At 44.8% G+C, this 15,258-nt stretch overlaps 1 protein-coding gene across 3 annotated transcripts in view; it reads left to right on the forward strand.

Annotated features, from left to right (window-relative positions):
* The window catches only part of CCDC149 (coiled-coil domain containing 149), a 74,134-nt gene extending 59,206 nt beyond the window's left edge, over positions 1-14,928 (forward strand). For 2 of the 3 annotated variants that reach the window (XM_021713089.1, XM_008059454.2), the window contains 2 exons: positions 4,075-4,191; positions 14,294-14,928. In XM_021713089.1, coding sequence (XP_021568764.1) covers positions 4,075-4,191; positions 14,294-14,727 — 551 coding nt within the window. In that variant the 3' untranslated portion in view covers positions 14,728-14,928. The remainder of the gene's footprint in view (positions 1-4,074; positions 4,192-14,293) is intronic. The other variant, XM_008059453.1, reaches the window with a different exon arrangement.
* Positions 14,929-15,258: the final 330 nt, after the last annotated feature.

The following is a 15,258-nucleotide window of genomic DNA, read 5'->3' on the forward strand; positions in this document are numbered from 1 at the left end:
CATTTTGGAATCACCTGTGTCTCCTTTAATAAATCAGCCCATTGATGTGTTGACAGCCTTTTGAGAACTGACTTTGTGGATACAGTGCTGGCACCAGGCATTCTAGGCATGCCCCTCCCCACCTCCCCAAGAACCTACAATCCAATTTGTGAAGCAAGATGAACACACACCAAGCAGTGAGAGTGAAGTACAAAATGGTCCATAATTCTGTGCTAAATGAGTGATAAAGGTGTTAGTATGTGCAGGAATGATGTGAGGAATCATCAAATGCTCGACCTAGAAGGACAGCTGAGAGCAAAAGCTCAAGGTTGGCAAGAATTTGATGTGTGTTTCGCAGCACCCATTCCCACACCAGTGGTGGACATTGTGAGTTAACCACATCGCTCTTCCTTGCTGATTTCAGACGTGGCCCTCAGAATAGTCTTCTACTTTGCCTTTCCAGGAAGCTACCTCTTGTCAGAGCTAACATATGGAGGAAACATTATTCCCCTCCTGTTCTAGTCTGGTCCCCTTATTTTAATTAAGGAAACAGAGGCCTGGGAAGTTAGAGGACACCTGAGTTCATAGAGGCTGATATTAGAACTCAGGCCTTCAGATTTTCATTTCAGTGTTCTTCTGCTGGTATCGGGTAACTACAATTCAGAGAAGAGAGGAATGGAGTAGACTAGACTGGAGAGGAAGCATTCAGAAGCCAGAACAATCTCTTCTGAGACTCTACAAGGCAATGGCAGAGGAGTTCACCCTCATTATGGCAGAATGCCTGTTGGACTTGGAGTATGCTGTGATGTTTCCCTTGATGACTCCCCTTGCCTCCTCCCTCCTCACTCTCTCAGCCAACAGCATAGAGCTTTTGATGTAGTTTGCTAGAGTTGTGGTGCATTTGCGATCATGCTGAGCAATAGACATTGACAAATGTCGCAGCCTGCATAGAGAAATCATCTAGCTAGCAAAGCACATACATCCCAAACGGTTTAACCTACCCCCTTCATACTCTCTCTGCCTGTCTGCCTCCTTCTCTCAGCCCTTTGTCTGCCTCTGCAGGGAGAAGGGTGCTTGGGTGACTTTGGGGGGATATGTCTTGGATCTGTTTGTGCTCTAGAAAGGAACACAAGAGCCAGAAAACATCTAGCAAGAGTAGAGTCCGGCTTTTTGAGCTTTGCATCTTCATTCTCTCTCCACTCCAGGGATCAGCCTGAGGAGAAAACGGTTTGTTTTGGAGATGGGGGTGAGGGATTTTGTGCCATAAGGAATCAGGAGAGCTTCTAGAAACTTAGACACCCGTTGAACATAAAGGCCTGTGTGACTTTCCACATTAGTTTCTACTTTGGTTTGTAGACCACCCTCACCCCCTCCTTACCCTCTAGTCCTAAGAACTGGCATGGAAGTATGAGACAGCAGACCAACAGATTAGAGCTCATGGATGAAATTGATAGAATCTGAACTTAGAGGAAGGGTTTTTTAATCCTTCAAACATTTTGCAAGAATGACTAAATCTTGGCTTTTGACCTTCAGATCAGGAAATGATCTCTCTAGGGTAGGAGTTTAGGGAGATAATTACCTTCTCCCCAGAAGGGTGGCTTGCTTCCCTTCTCTACACTCTTGTTGTTGGGATTTTTATAAAGGTTTAATGTTGCTGGTACCAGCGTTTTCAAGGGACCATTGTAGAATGGGTAATGAGCCTGTGATTGGGTAGGGCCAAGGAGACATTCTACCCTAAAGAATTCCTTGTGTCAGGGAGGGCTAAAGGGCTCCCTCCAGCTGCCTTAGTCGCTCCGTTGCAGCCAGCACCCACCTCTGCCCATAATTCTGACTTTTTGTCCACCATGATTGGAGCCTAGAGGGGCAGAATGTGTCTTTTATTGAGTCCCCTAGAGACTAGAGCTGCTGGCCCATCTACTAGAGAAAGACGGTCAAGAAATGCCATCTGATTCCTGACCTGAGGAGAGTAAATGTTGCCTCGATGAAGAGAAACAAAAGTCTAACTTGAGGACTTCAATTCATGGAAACCAAAGCCTGGACCATCATTCATCCATCCAGTAGTTGTTTCCAAATTATATCTTTGCAGCACACAGGGAGGCCTGGTTGTGTTAGCTTTGTTCTAAGAGCCTCTTAACAGTACCGTGAACTGTAGAGCAACTGTTCTCTTTGGGAAACATCTCTGGACTATGGCCTTGATAATTTTTGGATTTTTTTCCACATGAGACAATAGCTGTGCTGGTGTAGAACTTGAGGGCCAGCTCCTGTCAGGTTCTGCTATTCTAGGATGACTTTCGCATAGCACCGGAGGCTGTGGCTGCTAATAACACACGCCATCTGCATGAGGCAGCAGCAGATACCCATGTCCACCAGGCGTCAGGATTCCCAAGAATGTGCCAGCCATGTATTCAGACATTTATTTTTATCTATCTATCTATCTATCTATCTATCTATCTATCTATCTATCTATCTATCTATCTATTTATTTTTGAGTCAGAGTCACTCAGTCACCCAAGCTTGAGTGCAGTGGCACAATCACTGCTCCCTGCAGCCTTGACCTCCTTGGCTCAGCTGATCCTTTTGCCTCATCCTCCCAAGTAGCTAGGACCACAGGTGTGTGCCACCACACCCAGCTAATTTTTTTGTAGAGGTGAGGTCTCACTATGTTGTCCAGGCTGATCTCAAACTCCTCGGTTCAAGCAGCCCTCTGACCTCAGCCTCCCAAAGTACTAGGCTTACAGGCATGAGTCACTGCATCTTATTTCATTTCTTCAGACATGTACTAGCCACCTACCTTGTGCCAAACTCTTTACCACGGTCTTGGAAATCAAGTTAATAAGGCAAGCCTAATGGGAAGACTATTATAAACAACTAGGGAGGACCCAGGTTACAGTGATGGAATTAAGACCAAGGTTCACCTGATTCTCCAAAGAAGGAGTAGGTGTCTTTACAAAATGCCATTCTGTGCTCTGCAGAACCTGAAACAGAGTGAAATAATAGAATCTTAGAGACCCTCATTTGAACCCCAGAGAAATTTAGTGACTTGGCATCATGCAGCTTTAGAGAGGGTCTTGCTCAAAGTCAGGAATGGAGCAGGGACTGGGCTTGTTTTTGGCATGAAGGCACTACCAGGAGAATTCCAAGACCTCATGGACCATGTTTGGGATTCAGTCCTGCCTCGTGGGCTCTACTGACTGCTGGGGATAGCATGGCTGCCTGTCTACATGTTATGTGTCTGTGTCCATCATGCTTCTGTTCCTAAGCCACACTCCCTGTCCCTCACCTCCATACTTGCCACAGCCTCTAAAATATCTTTATCATGGTCTTCCTTTCTTCCTCCTGTGTGCCTCAAACTTTCTCTGACCTCCTAGGGAGTTCCTATAAATATAAGGGTTTGACTGGCATGGGACTATATGTTATAAGTGAAATGTAGCTAAGTTGGAGAACTTGATGTTACCTGCCTTATGATAGTGTGACTCAACCTAAGTGAGAATGAAATTAGATTTAGTGGGAACAGCAGTGCACCTGACACTGTCAAGTCACTGTTTCAATAGGTGGCATATATTGAGTGCCGACTAAACGCCTAGTTCATCTCATCCTCACAACCACCCAGCAAGGGAGATGCTGTTATTCTTCCTCATGTTATAGGTGAGAGCCCAGAGAGGTCCAGTGATGTGCCTGAGGCCATCCCCCTAGCAAGGGATGATGTCTAGAACACAAACACTGCAGTATAGCTTCAAAGCATACACTCCTACATATTCTGCTGCTGTTATCATTGTTCTCATCTCATCCACATCAAAGCTATGTGATTTTCAACCATGTTTTCATAACAGGCTTCCTTTTAACGGTAGCATTTGTGGGCAGCCAACCCTGACGGACCCAGGCAGGAGTCAAGGTGTTTAATCATAGATAGCAGGCCCTGGACCTCATTGCTGTGTCCTCACACTGCACAAGGGCCTAGGGGTCCTTTCCCTTCCACAGCATTACCTACGATGGAAGGTTCCTTGCTGATCCAAACACCCCTTTAATTGTGTGGTAGTAATGTAACTCAACTCCACCGATGAGGTAACATGTCTATATCCCCCTTTTCCACCGCAGGGGGCAAGGACACCATCCTGTTCAGTGACCCCACTCTTCCCACCATACAGAGGTCAAGATCTCCACTGCTGAAGTTTGTTGAGCAGCCCGCTGAGAACAAAGTGAATCCCAAGGATGGTAAGCACGCCTTGATTTCTTGGTCTCTGCCTGACCAGTGCCTACCTCGGAAGAGGGGCTTAGCAAACACCAGTCCCCTCTCCCTCCCCTTCCTGCAGCTGCTGTGGGGCATTCCTCATGGGTCCTCTTGTTGCTTACATGGATGCATCTTATTGGGAGATTTTGACAGAAGAATACAAGGCACCACACTCTAGGCATGGTAGCATAGTGGTTAAGAGTGAGAACTTGGGAGTTGAACAACTTGGGGTAATATTCCAGTCCCATGTCATATTGACTATGAGAGCCTGGACGAGTGACCTCAACCTCAGTTTCCTTTCCTATAAAATGGTAACGTGATGGTGCCAATCTCAGGGAAATCTTAGCACATGGTAAGTGGTCTTGAAACCAGTAGAACAGAGAGAAATCTTTTTCTCTGCCAGATAGAGAGTTATGGAGGCAAGATGTTTTGAAGCAGATCAAAGATCCATTTGGGGGTCCAGATGAGCCAATAGGTATAAGAGCCATATCTCTTCCCACGCAGTAGTCTTGTTTCCCCAACAAAACTATCCTTCATACCTTTGGAAGTTTTGCTTGTCATCTTCCACCACCCCCAGTGTAGTAGCCAGCTTCCAAGATGCCACAGAATCCCTACCCCTTGGACTCACACCTTTGTGTAGTCCTCTCCAACATTGTGTCAGGGTTGGTCTGCATGATTTATAGAATCTCGCAGAAGTGATAGTGTGTGACTTCTGAGCTTAGGTCATAAAAGGCAGGAGACTCATGCCTTGCTCTCTCTCTTGGATCATTCACTTCGAAGGAAGCTGGCTGTCATGTCATGAGGGCACTCAAGCAGCCCTGCACGCTATTCATGTGGTGTGGAACTGAGGTCTACGGCCATCAGTCATGTGAGTGAGCTATCCAGGGAGTCGATTCTCCAGCCCCAGTTGAGCTTTCAGATACCAACTACACTGGTCAACATTTTGATGGGGCTCTTATGAGAGACCATTTGCCAGAACCACACCACTAAACGGCTTTCAGACTCTTGAGTCTTAAGGTTTTGAAGTAATTTGTTACACAGCAATACATCACTAAGATACCCAACCTGTGAGTATCAAGGTTCTTTCCTTGAAAACCCACATTTCTTCTTCGTCTTCTCATGCTTAGACGCATGCCTTTAATTGCCACCTCCATAAAAATATTCACAAAGTATTTTTCTCCTGCTGGGTTCCACCTGCAGAATTGCAGCCCCATGCTTCCCAGATCCTGGACTTCTCCCTCTGCCCTGAATATTCTATAGATTTATCAAGCATGATATCACCAACCCTGCCTGCTTCCTGCCACCTCTGGCTTGGGTCAGACCATAATTATCTTGTCAGCAGGGCTCCCCTCCTGGTTCTCCTGCCTCCTGGACTCAGTCCCATCTCCATCCTGCTACTGTAAGATAAAGCTTTTGGAGTACTGTTTGCCATCATGCTTGTACCCTGCTCAAAAATCCCAAGTGGCTCCACTAGAATTTCAGCTGTGAACCTCACCTAGCGCCTACCTTTCTAACCCTGATTATCTGACCTAAAATCTGTGCTCTCATCAGAATGAACAAACCAGCTGTATCAGTTAGCTATGACTGTGTAACAAACTGCCTCAAAACTTAGAACTTGAAGCAATAAAAATGTATTATTTTTCTCCAGCTTTTGGGTCAGAAGGGTGGGTCTGCTTATCTGAGCTGGGCCCAGCAAGTCTGGCTCATGCAACTGTACAGCTGTGTTTGGAAGCCTGTTCAAATCACTTGTCACAGTCCATGGAGTGGTAAGACTAGAAGCCAGTACTTGTCTGGGATTTCAACAGAAAGGTTCCCCAAGTACATCTGGGAGGAATTCCTGGAGAAAGAGCCCCTGCCTCTGATAGATTCCATACTGGCCAGAAAGCAAGGCTAGGTCCTTCCAGACAGTGGCATGTGTCTGCTTGCAAGACTGACCTGGAACATGCTGTGGTCATCCCAAGCTGGCATCCAGTGTCCGCATGGATATTCAAAGCCCTCCATCTGTTTGGGCCTGCAGAGCCTGGGGTGGGCCTGTTCCTGCTCTCCTGAAGTGGAGCGGGAGCCTTGATTCTCACAAGAGCAGTGGCGTAAGTCATGGGCTGATTCAGAACGATAGCTTCCAGAATCCCATCATTAGCTCTCATTGTTCCATCCCGGGTGGGAACAAGGAAGCGTTTCTGTAGCATTGTCAGCATTGGGGATGGCCTCCTTACTGCCGCATCCCTGATTAATTCCAACTGAAAGCATCATGCACTTGGGAAGACAAAGCCCATCAGACCCCCTTTAACAAAGGAAGACAAATGTCCCCTCTGGGCCAGTGGTGGGGGGACACATTTTTAGGGGATTGACAACCTTTTTTTTTTAAACAAAAGATACTGTTTCATCACCTTTTTGAGGAAATATTTTTTCTTTCCTACTGTGTCATAATGCATTTGTATCAGTTGATTGCCCTGTCATTATTGATATGTAGATTGTTGTTAATGATAAATATCAATAATTCTGTTTGCAAAAACAGCACAGAATAATTACCATAATTACCCTTTTTTTTTTGAGCTCATGCTCTTGCTGAGGCTGGTGTACAGTAGCACGATCACTGCTCACTGCAGCCTCAACTTTCTGGCCTCAGGCGATCCTTCAGCTTCACCCTCCTGAGTGACCAGGGTTACAGGCGTGAACCACCAGGCCCGGCTAATATTTTAAATTTTTTTTATAGAGAAAAAGTTTCACTATGTTGCCTAGGCTGGACTTGGACTCCTGGGCTCAAGCAGTCCTCCCGTTGTGGCCTCCCAAAGTGCTAGGATCACAGGCGTGAGCCACTGCACCCGGATAATTACTATTATTTGTAATAATATTTTCCTACTCCTGACTTGCTCAGAAATCTTTTAGGAAAATGGCAATGCTATGTGTCTGTTCTTGAAGGAAAAATAAAGCTCCTACAGCTTAAGAGTTCATGTTCTAGAATCTTTAGAATTAAAGGAGGATTTTGCTCCCACAGAAAGTAACCAGGTGTCCTAGTGATAGCTCAGTCGTTGTGACATTTTCAGTAACTCTTCTTTGTCTCCCGAAAATGACTTGAGTATACTTCTTGGATATCTTGTGAATAAACAGAAGAGAAGGCGTGGGTTGGTAAGCCCTACTGTTGGCCCGTAATCTAATCCCAGTTCCTGGCCTCTGAAAAAATCTAGCCTTTCTCAGAAGAAGTAAATGCCTGACAGGACCGAACAATAGGATGACAGCCTGTGTTCGTTCCTCTCCTTGTCATGGCTGTATTTCCAACTTTAATGAGGACAGTAGTGTTGTTCTCCCCTTCCTCCCCATGCTCAAAAAGTTAAAAAGTCCTCCCTGGTCATCTTAGAGGTTTGCCTTTTTAAAAGAGATTCATACATTTGGACGTGAGCAGAATGTCTCTACAGAAATGGCACAAGGCAAAATACCAGCAACCGCAAGGCCCCAGTGTAATTTAGACCACCCTTACTTCGACGTAAATTAAGGCAGAGAAGATTAACCTGACCCACAGTAAAAACACACCGCAGCTGGTTTAGGGGTTAGGTTGTTACGAGGAAGGTTAATTAATTTTTCAGGGGTACCAGAATATACTATTAAGTGTCCTGGAAGGAGTAATTTCCAGAAGGAGTTTATTCATCTCACGGTGGTGAAAAATTTAGCTGCAGAAAGTACCATAATTTACTCCTTTTGAATAAAGCTTCCCCACTGTGCTGGAAGCTCACTCACTTTGACTCACTGCTTCTTGTGTCCCCTATACAACCACAATAAACATTTTCATTTGTAAATGTGGAAATTATGTGCTGGCTTCTCTGAGCCCCTTAGATGTAGACAAATGTTTGTGTGAGTTAGAAATCTCTTATCTTTTTTTCCAACAAGAACCACTGCAAGAACTTTTAGGGAAATGACCTGAATACAACCTGAAATAAATACCATAAATTCAAGAATTACTTTCACATATTAATGAGCAGTATTTAAAGATATGTACTAATGTACTCATTTATTCCTGCATTCGTGTATGTGTTCATATATTCAAGCATCTAACAAGCTATTCACTGCGTCCCCACTATAGAACATTGCCGAGGTTAGAAAATTAGTAGGCAAGATTTTATACTTAAGGTGGTTATATGCCAACTGTATGTAAGTAGCAATCTGAGGTGGGCCTTGGGGGGAAATAAAAAGCACTAAGTTCTCTAGGAGGTCTAGACATAGCCTTATGGGACTCTGGACACTAGGAATATTGCTTCTGGCCAGATTTAATCAAATAGGATTTATGGATGAGGCAGGGATAGAGCTGACTCTTGAAGCTTGTTATTGTGATACATAAAGGAATGATAGCCGTGGAGGAACCAACCCCCTAAGCAAAGGCATTGAGGACAGAGGTAGGATGCTGTGAAGGGCTCACTGTGGCTGGAGCATAGGGAAAAAGAAGAGGAGATGGGATGTCAGGTAGAAAGACAGATAGATATTGGGTCATGGAAAGCCTTGAATGCCAGGTTACAAGCTTGAATTTTGTTCCTAAGGCACTGGCAGCCTTTGAATATTTTATAGCTGCAGAAAGGCTGAGATTTGTGCTGCAAGCTTGCAGTGCTGCTCAAACTGTAGCATGCACCCACATCACCTGGGATTATATTAAAATGCAGATTCTGAACCAGCAATTCTGGGATAGGGCCCCAGATCCTACATATCTAACATGTCCCCAGGTGACGCTGCCACTGCTGGTCCATGAACCCTACTTTGAGTATAGCAGAGCTTTAGGGAAGATTCCTCTCCCAAGAGGTTGGATTAGTACAGGAGGAGACTAGAATCAAAGGAACCTGTTAGGAACTAACGTACTTGATCCTGCCTGAACAGATCTGAATAGTCATTATTTTTAAAAATCAAGGCTTGCTTTATTCACTCATTTATGCACTCATGTATTTCATTGTCAGCCTAAGTAATGGTTTCCTTTGTAGGCACAATACTTAACTAAAACCAGTGAACTTGTAGGAAAGTAATTCATAGTTGTCTATGACTTAATACAAGCTTTAGAAAGTATGAAACAGATTGGGTAGAAAGTCTGTCCCTGGAATTTATCTATGGTCATCAAAAAGGATAAAGGGAATGAAAACTGTCTGTGGCCATACCACCCTGAACACATCTGATCTCATTTGAGCTCAGAAGCTAAACAGGGTGAGGCCTGGTTAGCACTTGGATGGGAGTTGAAAATGGCTTCTGTTGGCCACAAAAAGCAAATTTATATCCAGGAGAATTAGAGGTAGAGGGAATGGGGCCAGCAGCCAGGACCTGTCTTACTCAGTTGAACCCACAATCCTCTTCTCCATGGAGTCTAGTCTGTTTGTGATCATATCATCTATTCTGTCTATGATCATTTTCTCTTCCTTGTGCTCCACTTGTCTTCATTTTGGCAGCTTCACTTCAGTCTTAAAGTTCATCTGATGTCACTGTTTCATTTCTAATAGTATTTCTTAGAGTTTTTATCAGGGTTCAGCCATTTTTAAGTTTCTTGAAATTTTTAAACACTTGATTAGGTAAATAAATGCTCAAATATGTATCCAGTTATTTAATTAAGTAGAGAAATACTCAAAGCCATGTGCTATGCATATTGACCAATAGTTTTATACATTGTGTTAAAATTAGAATGGGTTGCAGGTGTAATAATATTACATGTTGCAGAAATTCTAAGCTGCATTTTAGATATCTCCTATTAGAATATATCTTCTTCTTAGATTATATCTCCTTCTTAGGTTATAATTAAACCTAAAATATCTAGCCATATGTCCACTTATATATTTTCAAGTACATAATCTTTCTAAATTATATAAGTAACCCTTAAAAATTCTTGTAATTTTTATAGATAGTCACTGTATAACTGTCACTTGCCTGGGTCTGAGTTTCTGAAACATTGGGCTTGGTTTGCACTTGCTTTCTGAATGCTTACCTGTTCATTGGCTGGTGATGTCTTCATTGGAGGTGACAGTCTGAAAGTCACATCCAGCTGAACCTTGGAGAAATATCTCAGAGATTTATATAGAGACCTTAGAAGTCCAAACCATGATTGGCATTGGGAAAGAAGAGTTGGCAAATGCAAGAAACATTTCTGAGTGTCTTAGCTTGTGCTGTTATAACAGAATACCATAGACTGAGTGATTTCAACAGCAGACATTTATTTCTCATGGTTCTAGAGACTGGGAAGTCCAAGATCAAGGTGCCAACTGATTGAGTTCCTGGTACGGGCTCTCTTCCTGGTTTGCAGATGGCTGCCTTCCCACTATATCCTCACATGTCACAGAAAGAGGGCTCTGGTTTCTTTGTCTTCTTATGAGGGCATGAATCCTGTCATGAGGGTCTCACCTTCATGACTCATCTCAGCCTGATCGCTTCTCAAAGATACCACCTCCAAACACCATCACATTGGAGATTAGGGCTTCAACATGAATTCTGGGGTGGAGGGGGAGTGGGCAGGGAGACAAGCACTCAGTCCATATCTCTGAGAGACATGGCAGTACTTGGCAATTGATGGGTAGAAAAAGGAAATACACTAATGTATCTTCAAGGTCTTATGCTCGTGTGACCATGAAGCATTACTTAAATGGCAAACAGGAGTGGTCTATTGGGGGAAAACTTTCTTCTGGAAAATGCCAGCAGATTTTTCAAGTGGAATTCAGTTGGCAGCTAAAAAATGAGTCTGTATCTCCTACCAGAAGGGAACTAAGCCCTAGATAGAGATTTGGGAGGTATTCTCAGAGGCAGGAGTTAAGGCCGTAGAATGCCCAATTAGTGAGAACGAATGAAGAGAAGAGAAGCAGATAATAGGTCACTGGGGGAAGCCCACGAAGAGGGATCAACAAAGGAAACTAGGAAAGTATATATAGGAGGTTGGATACTGACCCCCAGAGACTTCAGGACCAATTCCCTGAAATCTATAAATGTTACCTTATATAGCAAAAGTACTTTGCAGGTGTGATTGTTTTATGAATCTTGAGATAAGGAGACTCTCCTGGATAATCCAAGTGGGCCCTAAATGTGATTGTATATTTATATATATCTCCTTTCAAGAGGGAGGCAAGAGGGAGATTTGGCACACACAAAAGAAGAGAAGAAGTGTGACCAGGGAAGAAGGGACTGCAAAGATGCAGCCACAAACTAGGGAATGCTGGCAGCCATCAGAATCTGGAAGAAACAAGGAACAGAGTCTACCCTAGAGCCTCCAAGGTTGCATGGACTCAACGTCACCCCAGTGAAGCCTATTTTGGACATCTGATTTCAGAGCTGTCAGAGAAGACTTGTGTTGTTTGAAGCCACTAAGTTAGGGGTTGTTTGTTACAGCAGCCATGGGGAACTAATACGGCGTGCCCACAGAACTAGACTGGTGGAGAGACAGAAGAATCTACTATTGTTCTAGGAACTGCGGGGGAAGAGAGCATGAGAGGAGGATGTGGCCCATGGAAATGCATGCTACAGAGGAGATAGAGGTGGGGACACAGACTCGCTAGTGGGGAGGACACAGTACAGACAAGGATCTAAGCTGTGGATCAGCACTGGGAGATGAAGGCAGTGCCTTAGGGCTCTTAGGTCTATCAATCAGTGCAGCTTGGAAAGGCAAGGTGACAGTGTGTGGTGGAATCTTGGAGGTTACGTGTCTTATTGTGTAAAAGTACATGTTAAAACAATGTAAATAGCAAAGAAAAGTAAAAAATCTAAAAACCTTCCTCCACCCTTTCATCCTTCCCCTCAGTCTGGCACTCAGTCTGCTCCCTAGAGGCAACTTACACTTTTTAGTGTATGCCACCAGAAAGAATTTCACATCTCAGCAAATATATCTATATACATAACCCCTTGTTGATGGGCACAGGGCTTCTTATCAGGCTTCTGCTATTCAAAACAATATTGTAGTGAGGATTTAGGAATATGCGTCTTGAAATATTTGGGCTAATATCCAGAGGTAGATTCCTAATAATGGAATTAATTATCGAGTCAAAGGGCAAGTGCATTTGAGGTTTTGATAGATATTGCCCAAATGGTATATAAAAGAATCTTATTAATTTTTATCCTCTTGATTAATGATTATGTCTGTTTCTCTGCACACTGAGCTTTGACGAACCTTTTAATTTTCACCAGTCTGATAGATTAAAAATTATATCTTGCAATTTAGATTTCTTTAATGATGAATAATGGTCTGAATTGCTTAGTCTGTTTACAGTCCATTTCTGTTTCATTTTCTCTGACTTGCCTGTTTTCACTCAGCACTTAAATATTTGTTGGAAATCGTGGTGCATTCAAATGAACAAATTCTACACTGAAAAACATGGCTAAATCTCACAAACACCATATGAAGTAAAAGGGGCCAGGCATAAGTGAGCAAGCACAGCAAGACTCCTGGATATAAAGTTCAGAGACCAGTTAGAACTCATCTTAGCATTCTAAGTAGGAGAGCAGTTATCCTGGGCAGAAGAGAAGTGATTGGAAGAAGGGCTGGGGAACTAAACTAGGACGTCTTTGTAGGGGCTGGTAATTCTTTGTTTCTCACCCTGCTGGCTACATAGGTGTGTTCACTCTTTGAAAATTCATTGAGCTGAATACTTAAGGCGTGTGCACTTCTCTCCATGCATGTTATACTTCCATTAAGAAAAGAAATGCAAGGAACTATTTTTTAAAAATATTTTTTGAATGCTTAGAATGTGCCAGACACTGGATGAGTCAGACGAGGCTCCTGTTTTCATGGACTTAAATTTAGAAGAGGATAAAATGTGTCCAATGCTGAGTGCAGTGCCTAGTACAGAAAAGCACTCAATAAGCACTAGCTGGAAGGATTCCTTCTTCAGAGGGGAGGGACTGAACTGTGCGTGCGGAGACCCAGCGGGCCGGTAGCATGGCTGGGAGAACACAAATATGTGAGGGAACCATGGAGAATGAGGGTGAGGAGGGAAGCAGGAGCAGGTCAGCAGGGCCTTGCAAAGGACCTAAGTGAAAGGAGTTGAACTTGATCCTGAGTGTGATGAGGCTCCCGCAGAAGGTTTTAAGCAGAAAAATGGCCTGGTCCGGTGACACTCAACTTCCCTTTTAACCTGCCTGCAGTTCTTCAGTTCCCCAGTTCCACTTGCAGCCTGAAAACACACCTGCACGTATCCAATGGCAAGCCCCACCACAGTGGGGTTCAGCTGTGGTTCCACTAGGGGGTCCCAAGAAGTGTTCCTGGGGCCCCTCATTCCTGGACCAAGACCTGTGCCCAGGGTAAACCCAGCCCAGCAGTGTCTCTTTCATATGCTTTCACCGTTTGGCCTGAGTGCTAAGAAAAGACTGACTTTTGGGAAACTGAGTGCCTGGTGTTGACTGCACATGTCCAGATAGTAAGAGCTTGCACCACACGCTGCTCCCCAGCCATGCAGATGCCACTTGCTAGGTTTGGAGGGGGCATCAGGAAGCCTGTCTCTCATTTTATATCTGAGAAACAGAGGCTTGACAAGGCATTCTGATCACAATGCATGTGAGTAGGGACACGGGGACTAGATGTCAGCACTTAGGACTCCCTCTTCTGACCCAACCTGCTGGTGCAGTCTCTAGAGTTTCTAGAGGGGGTTTAGAGACCACAATTGAGTGGGGGAGAGAGCTTGAGGCTGCTTTTGAAAATACATTTTTATTTGAAATCGAGGAAACACTAGATGTTTGCATGAAGGGATGGGGTACTGACAGAGAATGAGGGGGGCCCTCCTGAACTGTTCTGCTTCCCACCCTGAAGGCAGCTAGAACCTTTTGCATTACTAAAGAACCCCAGGTCTGAGCTACAGAACCAAAACCTTTGTCCTCAACTTAAATATTTAATGGGCCCAAGGAGCTATCCTCAGGTGCCTGATAAGGGTGGGTTATGAACATGGTCCTCCGTGGGTAACACAGGAGTCACAAGATCCTGTGCTCACCATGCTCATTTGGGTCCTGGACTCCCTCTGGACTCCAGTGCCCTGCACAAGGGGGTCTGCAAAAGCTTTCTCCTTTCTTGGAGGCTGGGCGGGAGGTTGGCAGGAGAGAGATGGCGAGGTCTGACTTGCTGCCAGAGGTTTAGTGCTGTCCTCGTTCTGTTTCCAGGGGAGGCTCAAAAGCAAGAAGGAGATGAAAGTTGTGCCGCTGCCGAGGCGTTGACAGCGCCTGAGGATGCCGGGAGGCCCGCTGTCAACTCCCCAGCAAATCAGAGCTGCGGGAACCAGCGCAAGCTCTTTCATCCTTCATTACCCCAGTTACCTTCTGAGGAAGAAGAAGTAAACAGGCTTGGAAGAGAAATAATTAAACTGACAAAGGAACAGGCAGCTGCAGAACTCCAAGAGGTCAGAAAAGAAAGTCCCCTGGAGGGTCAGAGGGGCGAAACAAGGCCACCTCCTCAGGGCCCGGCCTCTGAGGGGGATCTCCCCAAATCTCACCAGGACTCTTCTGTATCCAGCCAGCCCGCGGCCGAAGCCTCCACCCTGGAAGATGGCAAAGGGATCCCAGAAGGCAGAGGCACAAGGAGCACTGTGAAAACATGAAAGGGGATGGGATCTGACACAGTGACACATGGAGAGCCCCAGGGACGGTCAAAGATGAAACGTCAGAACAGCACACCAAGTCCTTCCTCCTAAAACACCTCCGAGTCTGCAAGTGAGAAAAACGCTCTGATCCTGTTGCAAACTGTGAATATTCTGGTGATGCCAGTACAATTTGATTTATTAAATGCGGGTCCTCAAGCTTCTCAGTGTCATCTCTTTCTGCCGAAGACGCGCTGCTGTGAACATGGCCGGGCACAGGAATTGTGTCTGCCATATGGCTGGTTTTCGACATCCGTCTTTCTGTCAGCCTTTGTTTTATCAGAGATGAGATGTTTTTCTATTAGCGTTTAATGTTGTCGATCAAAATTATGGGAAGAGCTAGAAACTGATGGGGTTTTTCATCAGATCCCCATGTTGGTAAAGGTGAGGTGCTAGAGGGGAAGGTGTAATTGAGCAGAACGTGTCCTGAGGGCCTGTGGCTGCACTCCATCAAGTCAGGGCCCGGTGGGACCTCCTGGCATGGGTATGCTT

Source organism: Carlito syrichta, unplaced genomic scaffold (assembly GCF_000164805.1).
Source record: "Carlito syrichta isolate Samal-C Ts95f unplaced genomic scaffold, Tarsius_syrichta-2.0.1 Scaffold304090, whole genome shotgun sequence".
NCBI lineage: Eukaryota > Metazoa > Chordata > Mammalia > Primates > Tarsiidae > Carlito > Carlito syrichta.